Source organism: Penicillium solitum, assembly GCF_028829755.1.
Source record: "Penicillium solitum strain IBT 25940 chromosome Unknown utg000001l_segment0_segment0, whole genome shotgun sequence".
NCBI lineage: Eukaryota > Fungi > Ascomycota > Eurotiomycetes > Eurotiales > Aspergillaceae > Penicillium > Penicillium solitum.
This window is the reverse complement of record NW_027072121.1, coordinates 5,691,121-5,718,399: the sequence shown is the minus strand read 5'-3', so window position 1 is coordinate 5,718,399 and position 27,279 is coordinate 5,691,121. Positions and strand designations below refer to the sequence as shown.

The following is a 27,279-nucleotide window of genomic DNA, read 5'->3' as shown; positions in this document are numbered from 1 at the left end:
GTTCTACGGCGGTGACATTGGTCTTGACCATGTCCCCGCTTCTAGCGGATTAGCACGTTCGACCAGGCGCATGGTTTCTTTTTGTATCTATTATGCTGGTCATAACTGAGCTCCGTCTTTTTTTTTTTTCTTCTTTTTTTCTGATTTTGCAGTGCCGTTATTTGACCCGGCATCTGCGATGTGGTGTCTTTCAGAATCGCTTTCTCAATACAATTGGGCCTTGAGCCCCCGAAATAATCTATCATTTTTATAAACCGAGTAGACCCGTTAACCACCCGTGGGCGATATAGAGCAGCTGGCATTGATAAGGACATCCCGAGGTCCAGGTGTGGAGAACGGTAACCAATCATCCCACATCCAAAATCTTCACTTGATCGTCAAATCTTCCAGGTTCATCTTATCTACTCAATTTTGCCACTACGGAGTATATCAATCTCATATCTCAAGTTGGTTTTCGGGATCACGGCATGACTTCAAGTCCGCATATTGGCGTCATCGGCGCAGGCATTTCAGGCCTCCGCTGCGCCGACATCCTTATCCAAAACGGGGCCCGAGTAACAATCCTAGAAGCAAGAGATCGCATTGGTGGGAGAGTATGTCTTCCTTATACCCGGGAGCAGAACCCCAAGAGTCAAATCGTTTTTTTTTTAACTTTTACCCTCAATTAGGTGCACCAATCAACAGTGGGGGACCATGCAGTGGATCTGTATGTACGCCCGCATGACTATGACTTGGAAAGTATATATCAACTAATGCTCGATTTAGAGGCCCTAATTGGATCCATGGTGCGGGGGAGAACCCTATCATGACTATAGCGGAACAAACGGGGACCGTCATATATGATCCAGAGGGTGGAAGGCATGTCTCCTACTCGCGAGACGGCCACCCGGTCAATGACGAAGTCGGTGCTAAAGTCCAGGACTTTGTATGGACCACCATAGCAGAAGCTTTCAAATACAGCAATCACCATGGAGAAAGCATCCCCATCGAGACGAGTTTGTTCGATTTCTTCTGTGAACGAGTTCAGCAAACCAACTTCTCAGATGAAGAGAAACAGCTTTGTCTCGAGGCCTGTAGGCTCTGGGGTGCATATGTCGGTGATCAAGTCGATAAGCAGAGCCTGAAATTCTTCCGTCTGGAAGAATGCGTTGATGGCAGTATGTGCCTTCACCAAAATCATTCCAAGTTGCATATCAGACTCTCTAACATAACCCCTCAAGGCAACTTCATCGTGGTATCTACATACAAGCGCATCCTAGAGCACGTCTCCAAAACCGCCGTCGCAAAGGCCGACATCCGCCTCAATGAACCCATCACAAGCATCAACGCACCACCTCGCAACACCAAATCCCAAACAAAGCACCAAGTAACCGTAACAACAGCCACAGGAACAACCTACAACTTCGACGAAGTAGTCGTAACCTGTCCCCTGGGCTGGCTGAAACAAAACACCTCAGCATTCACACCCGCTCTCCCACCCCGTCTCGAACAAGCAATTACCAACATCTCATACGGCCGACTGGAAAAAGTCTACGTGACATTCCCGCGTGCCTTCTGGCACACCGATAACACCAACGCCACAACAACCAACACAGTCTTCGCCCAATTCCTCGACCCATCCTATGCACCCCATCCAACACACATAGAATGGAACCAAGAATTCGTGTCGCTAGCCTCACTCCCAGACCCACACGCCCACCCAACCCTCCTCTTCTACACATACGGCGACGGCGGCGCAGAGATAATCAACCGTATCTCAGGGCTCGAGCCCTCATCATCAGAATACAGAGATTCGCTAATCGAAACACTGCATCCCTTCTACTCCCGACTGCCCGGGTACAGCGCGGATAATGCGGATTGTGTGCCGGTTGCGCTGCTTGCCACGCAGTGGCAGAAGGATGAGTTTGCTGGGAATGGATCTTACTGTAATTTCCAGGTTGGGGTTCAGGAGGCGGATGTTGATATTGAGGTTCTTAGGTCTGGGGATGGGATTGGTCCGGTTAGGGGGCTTTGGTTTGCTGGGGAGCATACGGCGCCGTTTGTGGCGCTTGGGACTACTACTGGTGCGTTTTGGAGTGGGGAGAGGGTTGCCCGGTTGGTTTGTCGTGAGGTTGGGATTGGGGAGGTTGGGGGGATGGGGGTTAAGGATGATGCTTTGCCTTCTGCTGAAGATGGGGTTTGATTTAGAAGGGAGGAAGGGTTGTATTTATACTTATTATAGATGGGGAATTGATATAGATTTAAGAGATTGGTGTTGTGGTTAGGTCTTAGTTTGAAGAACTATAGCTTATAGCATGATAGAGATACCCTACGTGTCTGCAAGTCCCGAGGTGTGTCGATTATACAATGGACCCAGCAAGTCGAACATCTTCATTCATACTTAAATAAGGTATTTCAGGTCGTTGGATTCATTCAAGGATTAGTATCTTTCCCGGGAGCTTTTTTCGCATTTGTTCAAGTCACACCCACCATCAACAGCAGGCTAAGAGGACCAAACAGGTTCGCCGAGTAAAGCACCATAGACGAAAGATAAAGAACCATCCATGGATGTATCAAGATGCATAAAAGATGCAGAGAAAGAAAGAAAGAAAAAAAAAGGACAGGCCCAAATAAAATGTATATCATGGACAGGTTTCACGTGACAGTGGCAATGACCGCTTGCAAGCACACATCATGAAGACAACAATAAAAATATAAAAAAAATACATCAGGGCTCCGAACAAAGGAAAAATCAGTATCACAAAGGAAATAGAAAAATAAACAGATGCAAAGATGACAGACAATGGCGCTTCGGAATGTCAATGTATGTATCAATCATGCATCCCTTCCTTATCGCCAGGCCCCCTGGCTCAACGACAGGAGACCCTGCACACAGTCCAAGTCATCTTCTTGACTATCCCCCGACCCACCGGCCATGAAAGCCGAGACTTCTGCGCTAAGTTCTGGCGGGGCTTTGCCCTGTGAGCCGGTCTGTAGTGGTCGATTGCGTTTGCCGTTGGTCGAGATGCCGAGACCGCGATTACGGTTAGCATCGCGGAGGACCGGTCGTGGGATGTGTGAAGTATTGCGACGACGAATATTTGTCGATCGTGTGCCTGGAACCCAGTTCTCCTTATCAGAGTCGCCGGGGTCTTGCTCCAGGTCCGGCTTGCCGGACTTGGTAAATAGAGGCTTGGACAGCTTGGAGGGGTTCATGTTCGCCTTGTTTCGGCCAGTCTCTAGTCTTCCTAGAGATGAAACAGTGCGGGCGAGCTTCCTCCTCTTCTCTCCCATGGACTGAGAGATTGGCGTATTGGGGTCGCCGTGGAAAGCGACGCCGTGCCGCCCCGAGGCGCTCCGAGGTAATGAGCGCTGGCTGCGAGATTGGAAGAGACCCGGAGAACCGTTCGGCCCACTGGTTGGTGTTGATAAGGCACTTCTTGCGTCCGTATCACAGAATGATTCCCAGTTCCGTGAATCACGAGAGCGACCGAAAGCACGATCTTTCTCGGTCACACCTGCCCGCGGTGTGGCTGGGAAGACGGCGCTGCTGGTACGCCGCAGGCTTGACATCTTTGTTCGGCGAACTGAGAACATGGCCACGCGGTTCTTGGACGGCGATGGTTCGTTCTCTCCGCGGATTACTGCCTTTCCATCCGATGACATCGCAATGCGTAAGGCGTTGCGGCCCTTTGGCGGAGATGGCGTTAGCTCGCCCTCTTTGCGTAATAGAGCCTCTCCATCAAACGACATCGACAAACGAAGTGATGGGGGTGACTTGGTAGGTGTAGTGTGGGTGTTTTGTGTGGTTGCTGCCTGCTGCTCATATTCTCCCTCGCCCCGGATATCCGTCACTGAACGTTTTCTTTTTGGTGCCTGCAGAAGAGAGTCCTCTGAGTGGTCATTCACCAGTTGGGAAAACTCTTCCTGTGTGGTGGGCGGAGTTTCTCCAGCCTCTGTCGCGACGCTTGTTTGAGTGCTCTGAGGCAGCTCATGTTCATCTTTATCTTCAGTTATCGGGTCCGAATCATCTGAAAAGTGCAACAGTCCTCCGTGCCATGGTTTGGACGCCATTTCCTCGCGATGGTCGTTGGTGTCAAACTGCTCTGCCCCACTTGAAGACCCCGGCTCCGTCGACGCGTTATCATCACTGAAAGGCTGACCCGATGAATCGACCATGCCCGACCGCGGGGCGAGTAATTCGTGAGGCTGGAGGGGTTTGGATTTCCGACGGTCGTTCTGGCGGCGATTTTGGAACCAAATCTGTTGAGCCAGTTAGAAGTGGTTTTTGTGCGTGAACTCTTGGCATCGCATACTTGGACCTCTTTCTCGCCGAGTGAGACGCGATTCACGATACTTGTGCGAGCTGCTTTGTCCGGTTTGGGATTTTGCTGGTATTCAGATTCGAGGACTGCGTGATCCTCCGGACTAAAAAAATAGTTCAAATCGGGTTAATTGACGCGTTCATAGTATGAACTGGATCACAACTATAATAGCATACCTAGTCCGACGTCGCTTCTGGCGGGCTAACAGTTTATTGTCGACACGAGGAGGAAGGTTCTGTGTGAGGGTTTTTTGCGAATGAACGAGGAAAGCGTAGTTAAGAGGATTGGAGTCGGTGGCCGGGAGAGAGGGCGAGGATGAGATCGCCACCGAAGGCTCCGGATCAGACATGATACCTAAGAGAGCATGGAGGGGTTGGGAGGGTATAGAGAAATAAACCAGAACACCCGATCACCACAATAAAAAAAAAAGACAAGAGACAGAAGATTGAAAAAGCCGTGAGGCTGGCATGCAGAAAACGGGTATCAAATCGCGTCGCGGTGTGGACGCGGAGTAGAAAGAACGTGGCCCGCGCTAGTAACAAAGTGCTCCCCCGAGGTACTTGGTACTTGGAGACACATTTCTTTCTCTAATTTGATTTGATCTTGATCCCTTCTAGGTCTGGATTACTTATTTATTCAAGTCCTTACAATGCTAATTTTACATTTCTCTCTATTGACGCGTTGGGCTGGTAGAGAGGGTTGGGCCCACATTTGGTATGAGGTTGCAGTAGTCTATACAGTTATCTGCGTGAAGCGCGAAGCGTGTCCTCGCGTTTGATACAGGCATATTTGAAATCCTCTTGCTCGGATTAAAATCATAGAGGGTTAACCCATGGCATTTTTCCTTGATTGCCTTGTTTTGCCTTATTTTCAACTGATCTGCCCGTGAGCATCTAACGCGTGGTGACGCGCCCTCACGTGACCCCACGAGGATGACTTGCACGTGGTGGAATGTGATCTCTCGGAAGATTTCTTTGGCAAGGGATAGATATTAATCTTATAAACAAAAAGGGATCCCGTCTCTGTACTCCGTAGTATTCTCAGATCAGGAGGGGGCATTGATGATTTGACTCCCAATTGCACCTCTAGTGCGCAGTGGGTCACCGGTGAAGTAGAAAACCCCATCTCAGAGAAAGAGAACTTCAAATACAGTCGACAGCTGATAATAATAGCCTACATATATATGTATTTAATAACAGTACCTAGGTACCTAGGTACTGTAGTCGTAGATCGGAATGGTCGGATCTGAGCGTAACCATTCCACCCCTTCCAAGGTTCCTGGGGAAATCCAAACTTCAATGTTCTCGGGTCAAGTTCATCCATGGGCCAGCGGCACAGGCCCATTGGTCGTGCCTTCCTTATTTATACCTACCTAGGTACCTAGGTACATACCTCGTACATACCTAGGTAGGTAGGTAGCTACTTTCAACCTCACATCTCCCTGGTTGTTGTAAATTCCTCGCCTATTGGAAGGAAGCAATAACTCTGACTATTTCGAGTATGTTGCACAATATTTCCCACTATAGACCGCTTCGACCGCATATTCGCCACCCAATTAGGAGCATTCCTATGTTCGATCGGCGCGATCCTATACACAGCTTCTCGGAGCCTCTAAATGATCACAGTGGGCTGCATTTTTACAAACTACGTCATGGGTCTGGTGTCTATGTCTGTCCCAGTCTACCAAGTCGAGTGTGCGCACTAAGAAACAAAGTGTCTTTATTGGTTTGCTCTTCGGTAGACGCACGATGAGCAAGCCAAGGAATAAGTGACTATGATATATATGTATGACATCAACCCGAAATGCAACCGCTAGACAACAAAATAAAAGAAAAACATACCCGCAACCAATGTAGAGGATGCCAGTCTGCTAATAAGTACATGCATCAGAGCTAACCGAATGCAACCCCTGGGGAAACTCTACTGCTTCGACAATAGCCTATCGTGCAAGCGGATGATTTACATAGCCGGCATCCGACCATGCAAGGTGCTCTTCTCATCCCCAAATGTCCCCATCATGGCTATCATGTGTTCACTATGTACCATCACAGCCATATTCAAAGAGATCTACGGTTGACCGACGCTTGCTACAGCTCTGTATCACTAACTAGATATGCAGCAGATCAGTAGATCCTTTTCGCTGTGTGGTCATCCAGTCCTTGGGAAATTTCTTTCAACGATTTGGCCGCTGATGTACAAATTGGGTTGAAGTAACTATTGTGTACTGTTTGTTGCCCTTGCATTCTGGTTGCTCATAGTAATCCTCCAGCATAGAATAGCAGTGACCTATCCACGATCCTAGTTAGGTTTAGATCTAGACCCTAAAAGTCCCGGGGCGAAATAAAGTAGGAGTCTAGAATACCAGAAAAGAGTAAATACTGCCAGTTAGAATGTTCGAAGAATGTGTCCACCAAAACTGCAATACGACCCTTGCAATGACAAAGTAGGGGAGTGGAGCAGTGTATACAGTCAAGGTTAATCTTGGCCGAGTTTAAAACAGAGTGATCTGCACATAATCTGGATATATGGATCCCTACGAATAGACTAATATCCAGACAAATATGAAGCTAATAGGAAAATAGGCAAAATAATAACAAGGCATCTACCTATGTTTCAAGTATCTTTGAAGAATCCCATGATCACCGTGCAACGAAAGGATAAAAAGGCCAATTCAGCCGATCAACATTCCACCCCCGGGCCTATCCCTTCCATTTCACAGTGTTGATTGGTTCAAGACAAGGGAGACGCTCAATGACCAAATAAGCCAAATAAGCCAAATAAAGGAAGAAGGAAAAAAATAATAGGTCATCGTATGATGATCCTCTCTTCCCCGCTTTGACGCTTGGACATGGAGATCATCCCCAGATCAATTGATATTCCCTGTGCTCATTACCTTTACAATTCTTATTATCTCCCTTGGATTTTGAGACTCTTAGACATCTACCTCTAGACTCCCATCCTCAGGTATACACTGATATTTCAGCTTTATCTTCTGGTTAATTTTTCTTCTTTTGGAAAGGTCTAGTCTAGTGTTATACTACGACCAGGCTCCCTGAACTGGTACGGCGACCGGGCTGTGACACCCACATTTAGCTTGTGATCAGCTAGCAATACGGGATCAAAGCCCTTTGAATCCGGTCTTTTATTTCGCTTTTCGACCTTGGTCACCATCACACCCCCCATCTCGTCGACGCGACTTTGACGACCCGTTCGTGCAACAAAGGATCCTGGACTCGGAGAGATGGCCGAAGACACGAAACTGAAGAAAAACCATATGGCGATCGTCTTGGGAATCGGACTTGGGGTAGTGCTACTCATTGTGCTTAGTTTGATGTGAGTGAGATTCGATTATTTGCATCGTATTGCATGTTATCTCTGGTGTCTTGTGTTTCCTCTTTCCTTTCCCATTCTCGCCGATACATTCCCTCCGTCCGTGTTACATGTTACATAGACCATCCCAGTCCACCCCATTCTAACTGTATCGTCCAGTCTGACAATACTCATCAACCGCCGGGACAGACAGTCATTCCTGAGATCAAGGAAAAATCCCAGTGAACGGTTGCGCAAGTTGGATAAGGTCTCGCCAACTTGCACGCTCGAGAAGTGGTGGGCGGCCACGAAGGGGAATCTCGGGCTGTCGGAGGCTGTCGATGGACAATTCGTTTGGTATGTTTGGCTTGCTTTGCCGATCGAGTAGTGGCTGACGTTCTGTTCAGCGCTGTTTGTTTGGAACAAGTAGACCGCACGCAGGAAATTCGCGAACTGCGGTGCTTGCACGTTTTCCACCGGGAATGTTTGGAGAAGTGGTTTTTGGGAGATCACTTCAATTGCCCGTTGTGTCATCGGGCGTATTATGTGGCCGACACACCCCCCCGCAACGATTATGTGTGGATGGTATGACCAGATACCAGCCAGTGGTCGAAAGGGAGGATTTAATACAATAACGACGTGATGAATAAATCTTTTGGATCGAAATGGTGTTCGCCATAATCCAATCTCTTTAAGCCGCAAAGCCCTCAGCAAGAGGAATATAATCGTTGTTGAAGTCCCAGATCGTATTATAGTTCGACCAATTGAGGAAGTTGTCAAGGCCTGTTGTGACATCGTCCACCACATGCTGTTGCACAGGCTGTGGATCGAGTAGCTGATCAAGAATGCGAGACAGCTTTTTCTCGGCTTCTTTGCAGGTATGGTAGTTGCCGTGACCGGGGCCTGCGACCCACGATAGGAAAGAAATAAACACACTGAGGTTGCGGATCAACTCAGCGCGCGGGAGAGTAACAGCGTGTGGACCGGGCTCATGCGATTGGCGCAGGAGTTCAAGGAGAAGGACGCTGGCGGAAGGAACACCGTACGTGAGGACCTGCATTTATTAGTAAATATTTCTCTTCCATGAATGGCAACCGTGGAGAACATACAATCCAAGAAAAGTGCCGGTCTAGATCGACCATCGGGGTTCGGAACGAATTAGTCTGAATGACAATTGCTAGCACCCGACGAGATACATCGCAAAGATCCGCTTGTCCGGTATTTGTGTGCTTTACGACCGCTCGGTAGAGCAGAAAGCAAGTGTATAGATAATCCAAATAGAAATAGGCAATGGCAAGCCACCCATCATGGTAATGGTCGTTTAATCGACGGTCATATCGAAGCTGATCCGGGGCGGATTGCCATATGGCACGCGATTTTGCTTGGATCTCTCTGTTATAAAACGATCAGGTCAGCACTAGGAAAACATATGGATCGGACGAGAAGGTATACTTACTCGGACTTCTGGATTAGATTATGTTGCTCGCGGGTCCCCAGTACAACCTCAAGGGTTTCTTCCCGAATGATAGCCAACTGATAGCGTAGGCGAGTTTGGCTTACTGGGTGTAACTCCCCTTTACTATTCCACCCGGCGCTGTTTAACTCCGAAATAGCCTTGCTAAGGACATCTCCATCTGCAACCAGGACGTCGTCGCTCAGATCTAATGGAGCAGCGAGTGTGCAGAATCGACCATTCATCAATGGCGGTCGTCCAACAAATGTTGCCATCATTTTGTCCATGTAGAAGGCAGCAACAAAGCAGCGCCTCCGCCACTGGCGAAGAAAGAATGGGCAGTTTTCAATGCCATTGGTCTCCAAGTGTAGTCCAGATGCATAAATCGTGGATACCAAGTCACCTAATCGACGCCATGCCTGATAACCTAACAGGTGGTCAATAAGTTGATAGGGGTTGAGATAATACAGAAAGATCAAGCCTTACTGGAATCACCGTATTGCTGTGTTCGCAACATGACATCATTGAATTGTAACATTGCCAGTAATTCATTTGCCGACGATGTCTGGTCACAGAAACCAAGGCATATTGTACTTATCACAGTCACCTGCTCTAGTAACTGGTCTTTTGCTCGGGGGTCATCCGAGCCCTGCATAATTTCAGGGTCGTTGTCTAGCGTAATGACCAATTGCATTCCGCAAAGAGTCAAGATAGACCCCAGGGCCTCCCAGCGGAGGTTGCGACCGGTGAAAGAGGAACAGTACTCCTCAACTGACATAGACTTGTGCGTCCGCATTGGGCGGGAGGTATTTTGAAATATTCTATTCGCCAAATCTTGTAGCTGTGCCGTCGGATCACTGGAGAAGCCGTCAAAGATATCGCGCACGGAGCGCAGGAGTTCGTCCATTATCCTTTTGGGCACGATGTTGCCCCATGTCCGAACATAGAATCGTGCAATCAGCATATCCCACACGGTAAGATTGTACAAAAACCGTAGTACATCAACCCCGGATTGGAGTCGATCGGGTTCCACTACCAACCCTACAGAGGAATCTGCGCTCTCTTCAGCTTCGAACGAAACCTCACTGCGATGCTCAGTTAAAACTGCAGAGTAACTTGTCGAGCCTAGATAACCAGGAAGAGCTGAGGGTGGTTCCAATGGTGCAAAGAAACGCCCATTCCCCAGTGAGGCTGAGCCTGGGCTGGAAGCACTATTTCTACATATTAGTATGTGCCTATCATCTGTTGCAGGAGATACTTACTTTGAGGTTGGTTGACTAGTCAGTCGACGAGAAACTATCGCAGGATTGGCTGTATCACACGGTCTCCGCCTAGTCATCGGAGCTGGATGATAAAAACATTTATCGCTAATTCTCTTTGCGGTGCATCGGCGACAGACCGGCCGGTCATGGTCACATCGCTGTTTGGATCTCCGACAGGGTTCACACGACTGCAAAGTGCCATTTTTGCGCGTTGCCGGCGATGCAGAACGCCGATCATCGTTTCTCATGGCTCGAGAACCAACGCATAGAGGTATGTATGATCAATGAAAGAAAGGAACTCCGGGAAAATGATACCCGCGATGGTTGGCAGTTTGCCTCGTCCAAATTAGGCTTAGCGTACCATATCTAGGAAATCCGAAGTATGAGACAACGAGACAGTCAAACTATAGAGGGAGATAGACTAGTATATTATACATGTATTATTCTTAAATGACAGCGATATACGCCTTTACTATGCCAAGGCCTTTACAGTTTATCAAATTCCAAAGACTCGGCGGTAATACCTATGTAACTTCAAATTTTTTTCTTTACATATATATGTTAAGACCTAGGATGAAGTATGTTTTATTCGAGATAGGCAAATTTTCCTTGAAGTTGGATTGAGTGGAGCCTTGTGTTCATGAATAGTAGACAAATAATGTTATTTTGTTCAACGTTCCAAAGCTACACAACGGTATATATACATCCCGTGATTATATATCAAAATGTCCAACCAGGCAAAAATCCGAAAGCGACGATTGGATTTAAGCACTAAAAAGCGACTTGTTTGCTTCCACCCAGTCTTCGAAATTTGTGGAAGGCTTCCCCGTATACAGCTCCACATTCTCCACACCAGTTTTGTAGCATGCGCGGTCCGTAAGCTCATTCGATGTGCTTGCAGACTTTTGGACCATATATTCTGCTAATGGTTTATGCATTCCATGTGTAAGATACTGGTCCAAGGCCTCCTCCTTGTTGATGGTAGTAAGCTTAACATCTTTGCCGATGATCTTTCCAATGGTCACGATAGCGTCTCTTTGGGTGATGAGCCGTGGGCCATACAAATACACCTTCTTCTGGTCATTCTTTGGTCCCTGTACCAAGATCGTGCCGCCCACACGGCCCATATCGCCGGGTGTGATACAATCAAATTGGAAACTAGGTGCCCAGATCTTCACCTCACCAGCTTCAATCCCCTCTTTGAAGAGCAGCAAGTTCGTGACAAAGCCACCGGGCCTCAAAGCAACATAGTTTTCAGGTCCAAAGATCTCATCGAGACTGAGCTCAACCTGGGCATGGATGTAAGGGATGAGCTCAGCAGGAGTAACGTCTTTTGGCTCTCCTGCGATAGTGTAACTGCTGAGGAAGACGACAAATTCGACGCCGGCTGACTTCATTGCTGTGAGGGTGGCTCTCATGTGATCAGCGGACCCGAAAGAAACATATGTGAATGCACGCTTTGCCCCCGATGCTTTGACGGCTGCAGCGACGGAGTCGGGGTTGGTCAGGTCGGCTTGGATTCTTTCAAATCCACCTTCCTGTTCTTCCTTTGTGCTCAGCCCAGGAATTTGCTTCTGGATGTCTCGCATGGCCAGGAAAACCTTAGCTCCATGCTCTCGGGCTGTGAGTGCCGCGACAGAGGCGACACCGCCGGTGGGGCCAAAGACGATCACAGATGACATTGGGAGGAGATGGTCAAGTAAGATGGTTTATAATATATCAGACAGATTTATAAGGCGAAGGAATAGACTGGAGACACTTGGGCATTTATAAGGGAAATTAGTTAACTCCTAATCCGCCCTCGGCCTTTGGATATTATCTCCGGGGACCCTTCCAAAGCTAACTCCGGCCTAATGATGGAGATAACGCAAATAAGAGGTGCTCCAAGCATTTATGAACTCTAGCCAAAAGAAAGAGCAGTTGACTATGATTGAAGCCTAGAAATTTACACTTATGTATTATTGTCTATATCAATATACATGTATCTTACTGGGACATGTTCCGTGTGAGAAGAGGCACAACTCAAAGTTATATTAAACACCAGAACCATCCGTGATATGATATATACTACCTTTACTGACACTCTGCAATATCCTTTCTCATAAAAACCGTCCTTGTATCCCAAACCTTCCCATTTCTATCCGGGTCCCGATAATAATCCTTCACAGTCTTGATCAATCGGTACCCTCGACGATCATACCATTCCTGGTTCGTTGTCTAGAGACGATAAGTTACTTGACTGAAAACGTCAAAGTGTAGAATCAGACTTACCTTTGGAATACCACCATATGTTACCTTCGCAAAATCTTCTCTCTTCTGATCATCTTTCTGAACCGTGTCTAGCATCAATATCTTGGCTAGTAGTGGCTCTCGGACTGCCATGGACTCGACCTCATCCATTGCAGCCCGTCCAATTCCCTGACCCTGGATGGTCCGTCTGATATAGAATGTCTTTATCCAGAAGACGTTCTCGGCTGGCAGGTTAAGCTCAATGTGCTCTGCATCGGGGTTCTTGGAATCCAGTGAAATGTGGCCAATAGGGATGAAGCTTTCTTTTGTCGGCTGACGTGAGACAGCATTGATTGTTGTGGCTGTATCTTGCAGCAGTTCATCATTCTAGTAGTCACACGTTAGCTATTAGCTATTTTATTTGGTTTGCACTGTTGTCTTACTTTTGGCGATATCGCTTGTGAGTCATCTGATGGCAGGACCTTTCCGCAAACTGTAAGCATATTCGACTTGTGTAACATGTTTGTGTTGAATATAAGAGGAGAGTAATATTTGATGGAACTCACAATCCAATAAATGCATTTTTCACCTTTGAGCTGTTGCTCCTTCCATTTGGTCTCAACTTTTCCTTTGTCCCAACCACATTCGACTCGTTGTGACACAAGACATTTCAGATGAACTTCCGAACTGGGATCCCAGGGGAACAAAGTCACTTTCGAACTTGAACCCATTATGATCTTAATAAACAATTAATTGTTGGAAGTAGAAGAATTAAGAGTTCCAATCTCAAGAAAATTAGGTGATGATTTATAAGCTGAAGTTAATATGGCCCCAATTACCCAGGTAACCTTGGAACGAAATCTAAAAATCTAGCCAATCCCAATCTCTTGTTAACCACTTATCGAGCGCAATATAAGACATGATTCAAATCAAATATAGCCTCAACCTCGGAATCATTAAGCTGAAAATTATTCATTGTCGGTAGGCCACTCTCTGCTCAAAAGTTAAACATACTTAAAAGTATGTCTTTATTCTGCTTTCGATACGTTCTGTTCAGCCTCGTTTGTTGACGACGGCTTGGTCTCTTTCTCTAGCTCCGATCTCACAGATGATTGAACATTCTCACCTGTGACTAGCTGGTGGTCGAGCCGAGCTTTTTCCTCATCCGTGGCACCAGTGAGGTTAACAGCAACCTCCTCGCCGAAGTTTTGGGCAATTTCCTCTAGGGTGAGACCAGCAGTCTCAGGGAAGAAGAAATAGATGACTACAATTTTTGTTAGCGGACTTTTAGTTGATGAGTCGATCTTGGTGCGATCGGGAAGAAAACATACCTGGAATGAAGAATGCAGACCAGCAAATAATGACAAGATAATATTTCCAGCCAACGTTGCCGAAGCCCATGGGGGCAGTTTGTAGGAGGATGAGGGTGGCTAGGTATGTCAGTTGGAATTTGGAGGCGCAGTGTATAACAAACAACTTACAGGCAAATTGACCGAAGAGGGAGAAGCCCATGCCAATTGGACGGATTTCGGTCGGGAAAATCTCCGAAACGTAGAGGTACATAGTGGTGTCACAGAAAGTACTGCAAGAATGTTAGCTTAGTGTATTCGGCGATTTTGATATGTTGAATCTTGACTCACCCTTGGAAGGCCAGATAAAGGTACATGAAGAAGATACCAAATCCATTCCCGACCTTGTTTGTTGTACCGGCATACTGGGCGGTCATAGCAGCCAGGCAGGACGTGGAGATGATAATGCCGACAAAGCCGATCATGTACATGCCACGCCGGGAGTTGACTTTATCATGGAGCCAGGCACCCAGAGGATTGTAGATCAGACCTGAGCCAGGTTAGCAAACGAGGTACATAGTAGACCCTGGATATTCATCCTCACCAGCTGTTGTCAGCCAGACAGCACTCAAGAGCAGAGGCATACCGCCCTCCATGCCCAAGTTTGTGTATAAAAGAACGGCATAGTTGTTCTAACCTTTGTTAGCGGAATATACCTTTTAATTGCGTATTGCTACACTCACGATGATTAAAGGTCCGCCAAACTCAGCGCCCCACTGCGTAAGGAATCCGATAGCCATTCGCTTTCGGTATGTTTTCCTTGTAAAGACAGCCTTCCACACGCTGCCATAAGTTGCCAATTTCTCAGCCTCGAGTTGGATTTGCTCTTTCGTCTGGAAGAACTCCTCCTTGGCAGCCAAGTTGTTCGGATCATCTGGTGATTCACGAAGCCGTTGGAGGACATGCTGCGCCTCATCAAACTTACCCTTCGAAATCAACCAACGAGGCGAACGCGGGAGCCAAGGAGATCCCAGAAGCAGCACCAACGCGGGCAAACATTGCAAGGCGAGAGGGAACCTCCAGCCAAACCCAGACAGGGGACCTGTTGCATAGTAGCAAGCATAACCCACCCATCCCGAAAGCATATATCCAAAGACCAGGAAAATGGCGTGGTGGCCAACGAGCCAGCCGCGGCGCAGAGCACTCGACATTTCGGAAAGATACATAGGGCAGACGGTTACAAGGATACCGATTCCAAGACCGCAAATAAAGCGGCCAGCCTGGAACATGCTGAAAACTGTCAGCGCCAGTCCAATTTTAAAGCAGGAGAGGTGACATACGCCAGTGAATTAGAGCCGGCCTGAAGTGCTCCTCCGAATAGTGAAAAGAAGGCACCGAACTGGATGTTTGCCTTTCGGCCAAAGAAATCACACGACCACATAATAAAAAGTGTACCAACAGCGCCACCAGCACTGAAAACACCGTTTGCTGTCGAGATCGCGGGAGTAGTGATGGTCGCATATCCCGGTTCACCCTCAGCAGGGAGGCCGAAGTAGGCATACCATCCTGGCTGGCCGATCGTACTGGAGATAATCGAAGAGCAATATCCATATGTCTATTTGGGCAAGCTTAGTAAATATCCGCCAAGTGAAGATATATGCGAGCTCACCATTGACCCAATAGCCACAAAAACGATCACCAGCCTGTTATAAGAACTGGTCTGAGACCCGAACCTACCCATGATGATCTGTTGTAGTTCTTACAACTCTGAAAAAAGAAAAAAATTCAAGGGCATACAATAAAGGATGCCAGCACCAGGTTAGAACGAGGGAGTAATTTCAGCATGTCTGTAGCCGACAACAAGTAGGGGGTACTCGTAGGGGTGCTACTCTGTGGAGTTGTGGCCCACTGAGATGCATAAAGTTCGCAGAACACGACTGGCTTGCCGATCACGGCACGCGAACTTTTGAGTCCAGACTTTGAAATTGCCTATTGTGAACATGTTAGAAGTTAAACAATTCTCATTTGCCGAGTGAAGATTCAACTCCACATTCTGGATGTATATAGCTGTAAGTAGCTATAAGTAGTTGTATGTAGCTGCATATACCCGGATTTTAGGCCGGGGCTCCCCGACTTCCCCGATTGGAGTGCCGCTTTAGGCACTCAGGGTCCTGCTCACTGACTTCGGGAGTATTTCACAGCACAGGATTGATTAAGGAGTACTCAGTGACCACCCCACTCCATTCTATAGACCCATATAGACCCATAAAAGCTCTTACTACCAGAAACCCTATGGAACAGGCTTGACAGTTCTCCGTGTATACGTTCGATTGGATGTTCTCCGTGGGGCTGCAGTTGAGGTGTCATATTATAGTGGGGATCCGGTCCGAGCCCATTGAGTCCATAAATTACACCTCCACTACGACGCCAGAAAAAAAGTCCTTGCAGTTCATACTAGTACAAAATAGTTAGTTGCACAAGGCTCTATTTGAATACGGCATTCCGGGCCCTACACCTTTTGCTCACAACTCCGACCAGCAGAAACGACAATAAAACAGCAGAACCATGGCCCAGTCTCCCTTTGATACCCCGTTTGACCAGCTCCCGAACCCGAAACAGGTTTGGCTAGGAAAGCCAGGTAGCTATGAAGAGGGTCTAGGAAAATTAGCCATTCTTACCCCTGAAGTTGTTGCTGCGGCTTCCGCCAGCGAGATCAGATGTGGCCGACGCGTGACGATGGGATGGGAGATGACGAAATTGGATTTTCCTAATCTCAACCGCCAACCATGTCATCATCAGATCGTGCCTCTTCTGGGAGGGGTGGCATTCGATGATATCTATACTATGAACCCACGTGAGTTGAGAGAAATCCTGCTTTTCTCCCTTCTGTTTACTTTTTTACAATATATTGATCGTTTGACAGAGCAAAGTAGCCAGTGGGACGGCCTCCGCCATTTTTCTCAGACAGTGCCTGGTCAATCTGAACGCGTGTTCTATGGTGGAACAACGAGTGAAGAAATCAATGATCGCCAAAATGATCGAATTGGTCTCCAGCATTGGGCTCGAGAGGGCATTGCAGGTACTCATTCCCTTCACATGAATCCCCTGTTATCATCTCACACAATTGCAATAGGACGTGGAGTCTTGATCGACTACGCTACATGGGCTGAGAAAAAAGGGAATTAAATACACCACATTCTCGACCCACCAAGTGCGTTTTGCCGACATCCTCGAAATTGCTGAGGAGAGTAACATCACGTTCCAAAAGGGTGACATACTTTTTGTTCGTATAGGAGTGACCAAGGAGTGGGACACATCCATGACAGACACTCAAAAGCAAGCTTATTCGGATAACCCCAGCCCAGAGCATGCAGGAGTCGAGGCGACCACGGAGGTCCTCCGCTGGCTGTGGGATACCGGATTCGCTGCCATCGCCAGTGATGCAATCAGTTGGGAGGTGAGCGACAACAAAAATAGACCCCAAAATCCTCGCAAGTCAATCAAGGAAAGAAACTGACAGACCCACAGGTTTACCCACCACAATCTCCTGACATCTTCATTCATGAGTATGTGCTTGCTGGGTGGGGAATGCCGATCGGTAAGTTGCCGGAGCTTTTCCCTCCGAGTTCCACAGATCCATTATATGGACTAATAAACAACAGGGGAACTATTCGATCTTGAGGCGCTGGCACGCACCTGCCAGGAACTCCAGCGATGGAGCTTTTTTGTGGCATCCGTGCCTTTGAACATGCCGGGTGGGGTCTCCTCGCCTCCGAATGTGATGGCTATTTTCTAGGTGCAAATCATCTGCGGGTAGAACGTGCATGTACAACATACTGCGTACGGAGTAGTTTGTCACATAGTCAATCAAGCATCCGGTAGTCATTGCCGGCACCTGAGCAGGATTCCTTAGTATGTAAGCCCTATTGACCGGCTATTGACTCGGGTGGTTCCGCCCGGCTCCAATTGTGAATTTCATGATAGCCTCACTGCATTGTACAAAAGAAGCGCTTTTGGGAGCAACGAGGGCAACTAAGTGGCGATCGGCTGTCATGAATACTTGATAAATTATGTTATGTAATGTGGAACGAAGGCCTGGGGCGAACGTATCAGCGTGAAAGAAACCATAATCTTCAAGGCAACAGATCCTACTTCAATAACCGTTTAGTATACACTATGAATAATGATATGCGGTGAAATTACCTAGCAGAGATATAATAGAGAGTACACTACCGAAATGTGGGTTTTGCCTCGTATTTTTGACTTCAGTTTTCCTTCGGGGCCAACCTACCAGAACTTACCCAACTCACCACCATCCTACAGAGGGCAGACCGTGCAATCCACAATCTATGCAAGCTCCACTTTAGTCGACGAACCCGCATCTCCAAACTATCCCGTCGTGGGTCAAAGTGACTTCGGGAAATCATGCTCTGCGTAACCATGGTTGATGGAGCGGTTGGGGTCCACTTCCCGTACAGACTTAACTCAATTTCAAACCCAGAACTTCTGGAGTTGCAATTAGAAACTGGATGTCATCGATATCATCAGAGAATATGCAAGCTTTTTTATGTATCTATATACTTGGACTGAGGTTTTATTATAAAATTTTTGAATGACTTGATGTCGGCAACTTCAAGCATTTTAATGTAGGTTGAGTGGCAGGTCTATGAAAGCTTGAATGCACGCCACCATGAACTTTGCATGCAATTTATCCACGGTGCACCGGGACTAAACTTCATACAATGTATGAGCATATTACCTCGAGGTGCCAAAGCAAGACAACAGAGAAAAAGGTTGGCGAACCATACTGCCAAGGAACGAACCGTTGTCAAACATTCTATTCTTCACGGACCTCGTGCATCAACAACTAGCCTCGGATATCTGTTTCTGTTTGTGGCAGATAATAAAGTTCTGTTTGTTCTTCTTCTTCTTCTGTTTCAGGGGAGCCGATCGTGGGTGATCAATAGCCCGATTTCAACCATGCAGCTCGTAAAAGCATGTCAGTTTAAAATTTTCAAACAAGGATCTTTAAACGCCATTTTTGGGACCCTCTATTTTCTAGGCTCTTGGCAAAAGACGCTGTCATATTATTGTTTAAAAGACAAAGCTGTCTTGAAACGCCTGGCTCCCGTTACTAATTCAAGACACAGGAGTCTGTGATGCATTCCATGTCGTTGTTCGAACGGGGCTCTGGGGATGCGTCCATAGATCGAAGTGTGCAGCAATGGAATTACGCCTGCCAGTCATTATGTATCATTGGCATGACAGCCTTCTTCGGTCTTCGTATCTATACTCGATTGTTCATTCTTAGCGGATTTGGGAAGGAAGATTGTGAGTGAAATATTTCCATGGAAGCTGACAGATCACAGCAATGCTAATAGCCTTTAGGGACATGTACAGTTGCCTGGGTAGGAATTCCATGTGGAAAGAGGGCAACATAGACTGACAAAATATCTCGAATAGTTCCTCGGTGTCTGCTACTCAACCATTGCCCTCCTCAGTATGTCTCCAGCACCACAGGCGGCAAGCTGTATCTAACGCAATGACAGTGGGTCATTATGGAGGAGGTTTACACTGGTGGAATGTCCTCGATGAGAACAAGATTCCCTTCCAAAAGGTATGGAAAGCACTTGCACGCCTAACTATTTCAGCTGTTGACTCTGTAGACTATCTACGCAACAATGGTCATGTATGGACCAACAGCCTATCTCACAAAAGTGTGCCTCCTCTGGATCATGACTCGTGTATTCAGCCCTTTCCGAAAATGCATCATCTTCATTAGGATTTTTATGGGAGTCATGTTGGCCTACTACATCCCGGCTGTCATTGTCAAAATCCGAATATGCAGCCCCATCGCCAAATTCTGGGACCAGCGTATTGACGGCACATGTTTAGACCAGACATCGATCATCTTGGCTGATGCCGTTGTCAGTGTGGTCAGTGATATGATCGTTCTCATCTTGCCATTGCCATTGACTTTGTCTCTGCAACTGTCTACGAAGAGAAAGATGCGGGTTATGGCTATTTTGGGGGCGGGCGGCTTGGCTGTTGCAGCCAGTATCATCCGGTTGGCACTTATCGTCATTACAGGACAGTCGAAGGATGTTTCTCGTGCGTTTATGAGAATCAATATGCTAGGGTATGTTCGTCTCGGCCTATTGTTCTTTTTGGCAAAATATTCTAACCGAGAAATCATTTCTAGTAACGCGGAAGTCTCGATCGGAATTATCTGCACTTGTCTCCCTTCGCTCTCGGCTCTCATAATCCGCATCTACCACGAATATTCCAGCAACAAAGCAACACTCGAGTCGGACTACAAAATGAGCACGATGCGAAACCAGGGCACATTGGACCGAAGCAAGAATCAAATGAGTCTTAGGGCGACGGCAGATTCAGATGAGGATGGGCTCATGTACAATGCACAGGGAAATCCAAAGGTCGAGACAATCATCCGTGGTAATAGTGAGCAAGGAGGGCCACCAAAATTGACGTTTGATGGCATAGGAGTGACTCGATCTGTTGATGTATCAACTTCTGTGGGGCCTCAGTGATATAAATAACAATCTCGGGTTTGTTTTGGACGATAAAACAACCCTGGAAACCATCAACTATAGAGCCGGGCCAATATATCTTTCATGTGTATAATAAGATATTTCTTTTTCCCTTTGTGATGAATATACGTATCACATCCTGTTGAGAAGAAGCCGAGTCCTGCATTATGCCTTATACCGCTGGTACCAGGGCAAACGGCCCATAATCAATTAGGACTGCCTATCCCAGCCTGGCCTGGATATGCAGGCTACCGTACGTAGTAACTAGTATACTAGATGCAATCTCCGTTGACCGCCATGTCATTACCCAACCCCCACCTCCAAACATCAGAACATTTAGACATATAATTTATTTGCCTTGCATTTGTTTTCTAGAGAATCAATCCTTCTGCTCATCTTTCCACTGGGTTCCTATACTCAACATCCCATCCTCCATGTCTCTCTCACGTCTCCCAGCTGAGCTCATTGACATAATTGCCAAGTTCCTCTCGGAAGGACGTTACCTCAACTCTTTGGCGCAAACATGTTGGCGACTACATCTGCTGTTGAACCCAATCCTCTATCAAAACAGTGTTCGCACATCACATGGGTTCCCCCTTCTATGGGCAGCAAAGCATGGCTCCGAAGTGACCATCCGCCGAGCATTTGGTGCTGGAGCTTCCACACAATCCTGCCATTACAACCTTCATCGATCGCTCATCGCGGCAGTGAACAACAACCATGAGAATATCGTGCGTCTGATACTGGAACAAAACAAAGACAAAGATCCTAGTGTATTCATAGAAAAAGAGGACTGCAAGCTGTGTGAAGATCGGAGATCTTACGCGGACCCCTCGAAAAACAGACCTCCATTATATTTGGCGGCAGTGCGTGGCAACGTGACCATTGCCAGGCTCTTGCTTGCCTATAACATCACTTTCAAACATGACCAGAGATACCGCGATCCAATAGGCTTTGACTTTGTACTTGTGGCAGTAAAGAACGGACACCAAGCCGTTTTGCAAGTTTTCCTCGAGGCTGGCTACGCCTTAAACGACAGAGAAGGGGGACACTGGCATAAGACACCACTCTATTTTGCAGTCAACCAGGGTAATACGAAATTGGTTGAATACTTGCTGGACAAAGGGGCCAAACCCTCGCGTGACGAGGAACCATCTCTCACGTCCGCCGCGAGAAAAGGGCACCTTGAAATGGTTAAATTGTTCCTGAAACGCGGAGCAGACCCCAGAGGACATTCTTTGGGTCGATCGGCTCTTTCTTGTGCGGCTGCCGAGGGTCATGTGAAGGTCGTGGAAGTGCTCTTAGAGCATGGAGCGGATCTCGATCTTGATACGGATGAAGGTTGGCAGGGTACACTCTACAATGTAGCTGTAAGTGGTCGGCTGAAAATTCTTCATCTTCTGTTGGCGCGTGGGGTAGACCTATACCCCAAGGAGCCAAAGGAAAAATGTGACTTGCTGTCGTCAATAATCGGAAATAAACATTGGAGACGTGTTAGGAGGCAGAAGCGGGTTGCCTTTGCTAGAATTTTTCGAACCATCGTCGATTTTGAGAACATGATAGACCAGGGAGATGACGAAGCACGAGCTCAGGTTCTGTATATAGCTATTGGCTATGGGTGGGATGATATTGTGCACCGTGTTCTGCAGCAGGGGTTTTCCGCAGAAGGGGTCTATCCTCACAATCAAGCGCGGTACGACAGGCCTATACTCCAAGCCATTGACAACGGCCATATTGGAATTACCAAACTCCTTGTCGAGCATGGTGCCAATATACAGGAGTACCGGGGAGAAGACACGGAGGAAGCCGCGCTTCCCTTGGCAATCCAATTGGGCAATGTACAAATTGCAAAGCTTTTGATCAACCACGGGGCTGATGTAAATTGTCTCAGCAGCCGTGGAGAAACAGCTTTGGCTGAGGCGGCAGCCAAGGGTGCAAAGGCTTCCGCAGATATGTTTCGCATGTTGCTTGATCGAGGAGCAGATCCGACGAAGACTCCATTACATGCCGATGAGAACGCTATTACCAGAGCATTGTACTTCGGCGCAGTGGATGCGGTACAGACATTGGTGGAGAGAGGCATTGCATTGGAAATGCCTCCATTGCCCAAGAGGCAAAAGATACGCAAGCACCACAGGGGGCTCTTTTACCCAAAGACTCCCAAGAAGTTGATAGAAGAAGCATTCTTAGGAGGAGAAGAAATGGCGGAGCTTGTCTTGGATCGGGGGCTGTTGACAATCGACCCTGAGAGCACCGAGGCGCAAGAAGGATTAGTGCACGCTGTCCAATTTAGGATGGCTGGGGTGGTGAAGCGGCTACTTGGGCGAGGAGTTAATCCCAAATTATCTTCAAGCTATCTTCGCCCATCTTTGCTGGTGGCTGCGGCACATTCCCCTAGCACTGCCGATATCATCAATGCTACAGCCATTCTTGATATGCTCCTAGCCCATGGTGCTGATATCGAGGCACAGTCGTTTCCTGGCATGACTCCCTTGTACCGGGTCATCGTGCAAGTCAATTCCAACGCGCAGTGGGTTTTCGATCAAACCGAGGTACGACTCTTGCTAGAGAGAGGGGCAGATCCCTTCGCGAAGCATGACCGCTGGGATCTGGACGTTACAGAGACAAGGGATGGCCACGCTTATTCCGACTCACTATTCATGAATAGACGGTCACTCCACAACGCCAATACCTGGTCGGATGGCAGCCTCCCCAGGAGAATGGTTAGATTTCGGCGCGAGAGTTTGTCAGCCCAAGGCGATGACCCATTCCTAGCATGTATGAGACGGGGCGATAAAGCAGTGCTAAAGCTCATGATTGACGCAATTGATCGGAAAAGAATTCCCTTGGAGGAGTTGAAGGAGAGACTTGACCGAGCCCGGATTGAAGCGACTGAGAATGGGAACCTGCACCTTCTACCCATTCTGGAGGATTATTACTGGGCAAAAAGATATCCATGCAAGTAGATGAAGATTCATTCACAAGATAAATGTGGTATCTGCAATATATTGGCTTGAATGATGCTGAAAAGACCCGCTCCAAGGTATAAGTGGAAGAAGGAAGTAAGTACTCTACGCCGAATGGAAAACATGCACGGTCAAAATCAAGAGATCTTTCCAATCCTCTTCCTTCCAATATCCATCTTGGCTTTCAATCTAGACATATAGTTAGTAAGGCAGGTCAAAAAAAAAAAAAGTGGAAAAAGTGGAAAAGGGCGTAAACGAACATATCAGCCTCCTCATCCGCCAACCTCAACAGATCATTCTGCACCTCGAGCTCCTCATTAATCTGCGTTCCGAGTTCCCTCTGTCGGATAATGATCTTCCTCAACTCATCCACATTATCATCCTGACTCTGCATCATCTGCCTCTGCAACTGTAGCACACCCTCGTTGTCAAGTTCTCGAGTCCGCTCCGTCTCTTTGCCAAGGACTCTTCCCGTCCGCGCTGGCGTCCTACGCCCACTAGACGCATCTCCAGCGCCATTCCCAGCATTGATCAAAGCTCCTTTATCTTGGATGGATGCGACAGTATGATCAAGCCGGCTCTTAGTCGCCATAGCATGCAAGAGATCCTCCAGGCCGTCTTTTTCCTTGCGCGCATTAATGAGCAGGTCTTTTCGTCGGCGGATCTCGCCCCCGCCGAGGTTCGATGATGCCTGTGAATGGGAGCCCTTATCCCCACGTCCTAGATTCTTCAGTCCTTCGTCCAGAGTGGTGATCATTGTCCCCGCACGGACAAGACTGCCCTTCGCCTGTGCAGAGCTCTCGTGTTGCTTCTGTGGAGTTGTCTCCTGATCTCTGCGAGATAGTTGTAGTCGTGCATCATGGAGGTGGTTTTTCATGTCGCGGTAGTAGTCGAGCCATAACGTCGGGTCTGTGATGGGTGCGTTTGTAGCGGCGGGGTCTGTGATGGCGGCGTGGAGTCGGGTGGAGGTAGTTGTTGATCCGGTGCCCGTTGATGCAACTGCGGTGGGGAGGTTGAGGAATGCACGCCATGCGGGCGAGGTGCGCCAACGCCCATCTTCGGACTCGTTGATCGCGCGAAGGTACTCCTCTAAGCCACGACGGCGGTCTTCGCGCAATCGATCATTCGAGACGGTTTTCGAAAACCAGGTTTTTGAAGGTAGGGGAGCTGGTGGAGGGGCATTCGTTTGGGAGATGAGGGTGCTGTGGAAGGTTGCAAAGTCCGAGTAGCGTTTGGGGACCGTGAAGGAGCGGAGCGGGAGGCGGAGGGTGATGTGATAGACGGTGTATGGCGGGGAGGTGTTTGAGAGGGTGGTATTCGGGATCGCTATTTCAACGGTTGGCGCCATTTTGATTAGAATTGGAATAGAAATGGCATTCTTAGAAGTTGAGGAAAACAAAGAGGTGAGGAACTGTCCAGGTCCCCGGGGGGCGCATGACGCAAACCTTGGAAAGCTTAGACCAGCCTAGTAGGCACCCGATATGCCCTATGATCAGGCACTACGTATAGAACACAAGACAACACAAGACAACACAAGACATTGGCACGTTGTAACATGGAATTAATATTAAGTAACAATGGGTATCTCATACATGCAAATCAAATCCACTTAATCCCAAACCTCTCGTTCCTGCAACAGATCCCGCTGGCCAAAGAACTCACCAACAACCGTAATGATCATGTCGAGCAGGGCATGGGTCTGTATCGACCAATCGTCTTCGTCTTCCTCTTCCTCTTCTTCATTATCGCAGCTAGCAGGTGTCTTGATAGAGTCGTAATTGTTCTGCAGCCGAGCTTGCAAGCGCGCCTTGGCTGCCTCCAAGTCGGATTCTTCAAGCGATGCATCAGGCATGCTAGAGTCTTGTGCTTCTGCAACCTCCGGCAATTCTGCTTGCTTACTTTCCTCCTCATTCTGAACTGTAGTTTCCGGCTGAGCCTCTTCTTTGGCCTCTTCCTCGCCTTGGGCCGTAGGTAGTTCTGACTGGGTTTCCGGCTTGGTCCCTTCCTCATCCTGGGCCGTAGATCCCTGCTGAGCTTCTTCCTCGGTATCTCTCTCACACTCGGCGAGGTTACCCTGCTGGGTTTCCTCCTTTGGTCGGTCTGCCACAGAAGAATCGACGTCCTCCTCATACTCGTCGTTCTCTAGCTCTTGCACCTTGCGCAAAATTGTCGCGGCTCGTTTGCCTAGATTTCGGATGACACCCACCTCTCGGGTAGAAAGTTGTCCAACCTCACGGCACTTCCCCAACAAGCCCCAAGCCCAGGCTCCAATGCGCCGTACGCGCTGTGTGTCGTCGCCCCGCACAACATCAGACATCATCCGTGCTAGTATTTCCAGCACTTCTAACACGCTGTCCATGTCCATGCTTGCCAGCTGGATCATGCGTGGTTCTACTGTGACCAAAAGCCGACGCCATATTTTATGCGCAGATCCGGCCTTTCGGGGGAGACTGATAGGGTGGTCATTGTCAAGGGTGTTGATAGCCCCAGCGGGTGGACTGCATCGTAGCGTCGATCGCAAGAGGAGGAATCGATGTCGGAGAAGATTGTTGTAGGATCTTTGTGTCTCGGGGTAGAGTTCATCGAGCTTTGAAGGGGAATGCGCGACCTTGTTTTCGTCCGCATCCTCCGCAGGGGCAATGTAGGCTTCGTCCTCGTAGAAGCCTACTGGTAGAGGAAGGCTATTTGGTTCGAGTTGCTTCAGATCACGGTGCGTGTTCGATGTTGGATTTGAAGGGTCCGTGGAAAAAAGGACGGGTAGTGAGTTTGCTTCGGATCTATCGAGCAAAAATTAGTTCAAACTGGAACCAGGACATGCGCAGAACCGGGAAAGTCTCGGCATCGTTTAGGGAGCAAAGCAAAATCTCTTTAGATTCAAGGTTAGACATACCGAACCATGCGTAGGTATTCCAATCCATCCTCCGGCTCATCGTATAGCAATTCATCGCCTCCGTCATCCAAACCCGGGAATGCGCTCTTCTGGCCATAGAGGGGATTATGACGGGGACGCTCATAAGATGCCGTCGAAGATTCGTCATCTTCATCGTCGTCATAAGATATCCGAGGACGCTTCAAGGAAGGGGGCGACATTGTGGCTTTTCTCTTGTCGGGCATAGTGAGGTAAAGGTGGTAGAATCGAAGGAGCTTGGGCCAATCTGCAGAACAGCTTAGGTAGAGTCCTCGCAACAGATATGGACTTGACCACCTATTAGCTTAATGTGATAAGACACTCATAGGATAAGAAATGTTCATCTGCTTATTTAAGACTAATATTTATGGTTTTATTCAGCTACAAGAATAGTCCGCCGCTTATGCGGCCTTGCGATCGATACCTTTTTGGTGGTCTTTTTGGATGTCTTTCTAGGTGTACACAAAGGCGGTAAAAAGAATATTTTGTACGAGAGACCTTTCTACGTATAACTAGGGATTATAATCCTAGATCTAACATTGAAACGGTCCATGTCCATATGTACATGTATACAAGCAAACCCAAGGCGGTGTAAAATAATTGTTTATCGAAGGCGGGGACCTGCATATGCCGGCAAAAAAGATAAGGATCGTCATCGGCCTATCTTTTACATCTTCAAGTACTCCGTACTGACTCTCAATCCACCCCTCATGTCTTTTTCTTTTATCACTTACCCTCCACGCCCTCTCCTTGGACCTTGTTTTACTGGTCTCAATTGAGAGTCCTTTCTGCCTCCCTTCTCAATCAAGTGCAGGGAAATTGACCTAATAATCCCCTTCACTTGAGATGAGCTATCTCTTTGCCTCCCCTCCCTCGGAAGCGGTTCGGTCTCTCTGTTGCTTCTTCTTCGCCATCTTAACCCCGATCTTGCCACGAACTCTCACACAAAATATTTCGGACACACTGGCGCTTTAAGATGTCTATTTGAAAGGTCTTGTTTGTTTGACT

General features: G+C 47.8%; 14 protein-coding genes across 14 annotated transcripts; 6 read left to right on the top strand and 8 right to left on the bottom strand.

Moving 5' to 3' along the window:
• Positions 1-467: 467 nt before the first annotated feature.
• On the top strand, positions 468-2,182 carry N7455_002164 (flavin monoamine oxidase family protein; the record flags this gene model as incomplete). Its single annotated transcript, XM_040951550.2, has 4 exons — positions 468-593; positions 669-706; positions 766-1,157; positions 1,221-2,182. The coding sequence occupies 4 exons, from the start codon at positions 468-470 to the stop codon at positions 2,180-2,182; spliced, it is 1,518 nt and encodes a 505-aa protein (XP_040817888.2).
• A 400-nt stretch (positions 2,183-2,582) lies between these two features.
• N7455_002163 (homeobox domain-containing protein) lies at positions 2,583-4,724 on the bottom strand. The gene is made up of 3 exons (XM_040951467.2): positions 4,481-4,724; positions 4,296-4,407; positions 2,583-4,242 (listed from the first exon to the last, which is right to left on the bottom strand). Exons 1-3 carry the CDS (start codon positions 4,651-4,653, stop codon positions 2,830-2,832), a joined length of 1,698 nt encoding a protein of 565 aa, XP_040817564.2. The 5' UTR covers positions 4,654-4,724; the 3' UTR covers positions 2,583-2,829.
• Positions 4,725-7,488: 2,764 nt separating this feature from the next.
• Positions 7,489-8,283, top strand: N7455_002162 (putative RING finger domain protein). The gene is made up of 3 exons (XM_040951795.2): positions 7,489-7,637; positions 7,794-7,970; positions 8,021-8,283. Exons 1-3 carry the CDS (start codon positions 7,546-7,548, stop codon positions 8,202-8,204), a joined length of 453 nt encoding a protein of 150 aa, XP_040817528.1. The 5' UTR covers positions 7,489-7,545; the 3' UTR covers positions 8,205-8,283.
• Positions 8,284-8,304: 21 nt separating this feature from the next.
• Positions 8,305-10,592, bottom strand: N7455_002161 (putative C6 transcription factor; the record flags this gene model as incomplete). The annotated part of the gene is made up of 5 exons (XM_065604232.1): positions 10,329-10,592; positions 9,553-10,277; positions 9,070-9,493; positions 8,723-9,005; positions 8,305-8,667 (listed from the first exon to the last, which is right to left on the bottom strand). The coding sequence occupies exons 1-5, from the start codon at positions 10,574-10,576 to the stop codon at positions 8,305-8,307; spliced, it is 2,043 nt and encodes a 680-aa protein (XP_065462723.1). The 5' UTR covers positions 10,577-10,592.
• Positions 10,593-11,092: 500 nt separating this feature from the next.
• Positions 11,093-12,010, bottom strand: N7455_002160 (uncharacterized protein; the record flags this gene model as incomplete). The annotated part of the gene is made up of 1 exon (XM_040951082.2): positions 11,093-12,010. One exon carries the CDS (start codon positions 12,008-12,010, stop codon positions 11,093-11,095), a length of 918 nt encoding a protein of 305 aa, XP_040818667.2.
• Positions 12,011-12,401: 391 nt separating this feature from the next.
• N7455_002159 (GNAT family N-acetyltransferase) lies at positions 12,402-13,288 on the bottom strand (the record flags this gene model as incomplete). Its single annotated transcript, XM_040951975.2, has 4 exons — positions 12,402-12,545; positions 12,600-12,944; positions 13,001-13,039; positions 13,124-13,288. The coding sequence occupies 4 exons, from the start codon at positions 13,286-13,288 to the stop codon at positions 12,402-12,404; spliced, it is 693 nt and encodes a 230-aa protein (XP_040817823.2).
• Positions 13,289-13,585: 297 nt separating this feature from the next.
• Positions 13,586-15,135, bottom strand: N7455_002158 (uncharacterized protein; the record flags this gene model as incomplete). Its single annotated transcript, XM_040951204.2, has 6 exons — positions 13,586-13,821; positions 13,889-13,987; positions 14,039-14,139; positions 14,198-14,396; positions 14,451-14,538; positions 14,590-15,135. The coding sequence occupies 6 exons, from the start codon at positions 15,133-15,135 to the stop codon at positions 13,586-13,588; spliced, it is 1,269 nt and encodes a 422-aa protein (XP_040818409.2).
• An 11-nt stretch (positions 15,136-15,146) lies between these two features.
• N7455_002157 (uncharacterized protein) lies at positions 15,147-15,587 on the bottom strand (the record flags this gene model as incomplete). Its single annotated transcript, XM_065604231.1, has 2 exons — positions 15,147-15,461; positions 15,516-15,587. The coding sequence occupies 2 exons, from the start codon at positions 15,585-15,587 to the stop codon at positions 15,147-15,149; spliced, it is 387 nt and encodes a 128-aa protein (XP_065462722.1).
• Positions 15,588-16,411: 824 nt separating this feature from the next.
• N7455_002156 (uncharacterized protein) lies at positions 16,412-17,032 on the top strand (the record flags this gene model as incomplete). Its single annotated transcript, XM_065604230.1, has 3 exons — positions 16,412-16,700; positions 16,770-16,925; positions 16,980-17,032. The coding sequence occupies 3 exons, from the start codon at positions 16,412-16,414 to the stop codon at positions 17,030-17,032; spliced, it is 498 nt and encodes a 165-aa protein (XP_065462721.1).
• A 133-nt stretch (positions 17,033-17,165) lies between these two features.
• On the top strand, positions 17,166-17,642 carry N7455_002155 (uncharacterized protein; the record flags this gene model as incomplete). The annotated part of the gene is made up of 3 exons (XM_040951752.2): positions 17,166-17,303; positions 17,375-17,444; positions 17,509-17,642. 3 exons carry the CDS (start codon positions 17,166-17,168, stop codon positions 17,640-17,642), a joined length of 342 nt encoding a protein of 113 aa, XP_040818129.2.
• Positions 17,643-18,983: 1,341 nt separating this feature from the next.
• Positions 18,984-20,397, top strand: N7455_002154 (putative integral membrane protein; the record flags this gene model as incomplete). The annotated part of the gene is made up of 6 exons (XM_065604229.1): positions 18,984-19,177; positions 19,235-19,254; positions 19,310-19,346; positions 19,396-19,463; positions 19,513-19,985; positions 20,049-20,397. Exons 1-6 carry the CDS (start codon positions 19,006-19,008, stop codon positions 20,395-20,397), a joined length of 1,119 nt encoding a protein of 372 aa, XP_065462720.1. The 5' UTR covers positions 18,984-19,005.
• A 434-nt stretch (positions 20,398-20,831) lies between these two features.
• N7455_002153 (ankyrin repeat domain-containing protein) lies at positions 20,832-23,363 on the top strand (the record flags this gene model as incomplete). Its single annotated transcript, XM_040951842.2, has 1 exon — positions 20,832-23,363. The coding sequence occupies one exon, from the start codon at positions 20,832-20,834 to the stop codon at positions 23,361-23,363; it is 2,532 nt and encodes an 843-aa protein (XP_040818457.2).
• A 137-nt stretch (positions 23,364-23,500) lies between these two features.
• N7455_002152 (Qc-SNARE protein) lies at positions 23,501-24,711 on the bottom strand (the record flags this gene model as incomplete). The annotated part of the gene is made up of 2 exons (XM_040951596.2): positions 23,501-23,552; positions 23,624-24,711. 2 exons carry the CDS (start codon positions 24,709-24,711, stop codon positions 23,501-23,503), a joined length of 1,140 nt encoding a protein of 379 aa, XP_040818593.1.
• A 261-nt stretch (positions 24,712-24,972) lies between these two features.
• N7455_002151 (SIP1 domain-containing protein) lies at positions 24,973-26,453 on the bottom strand (the record flags this gene model as incomplete). The annotated part of the gene is made up of 2 exons (XM_040951045.2): positions 24,973-26,140; positions 26,254-26,453. The coding sequence occupies 2 exons, from the start codon at positions 26,451-26,453 to the stop codon at positions 24,973-24,975; spliced, it is 1,368 nt and encodes a 455-aa protein (XP_040817872.2).
• Between the last annotated feature and the right edge of the window lie 826 nt (positions 26,454-27,279).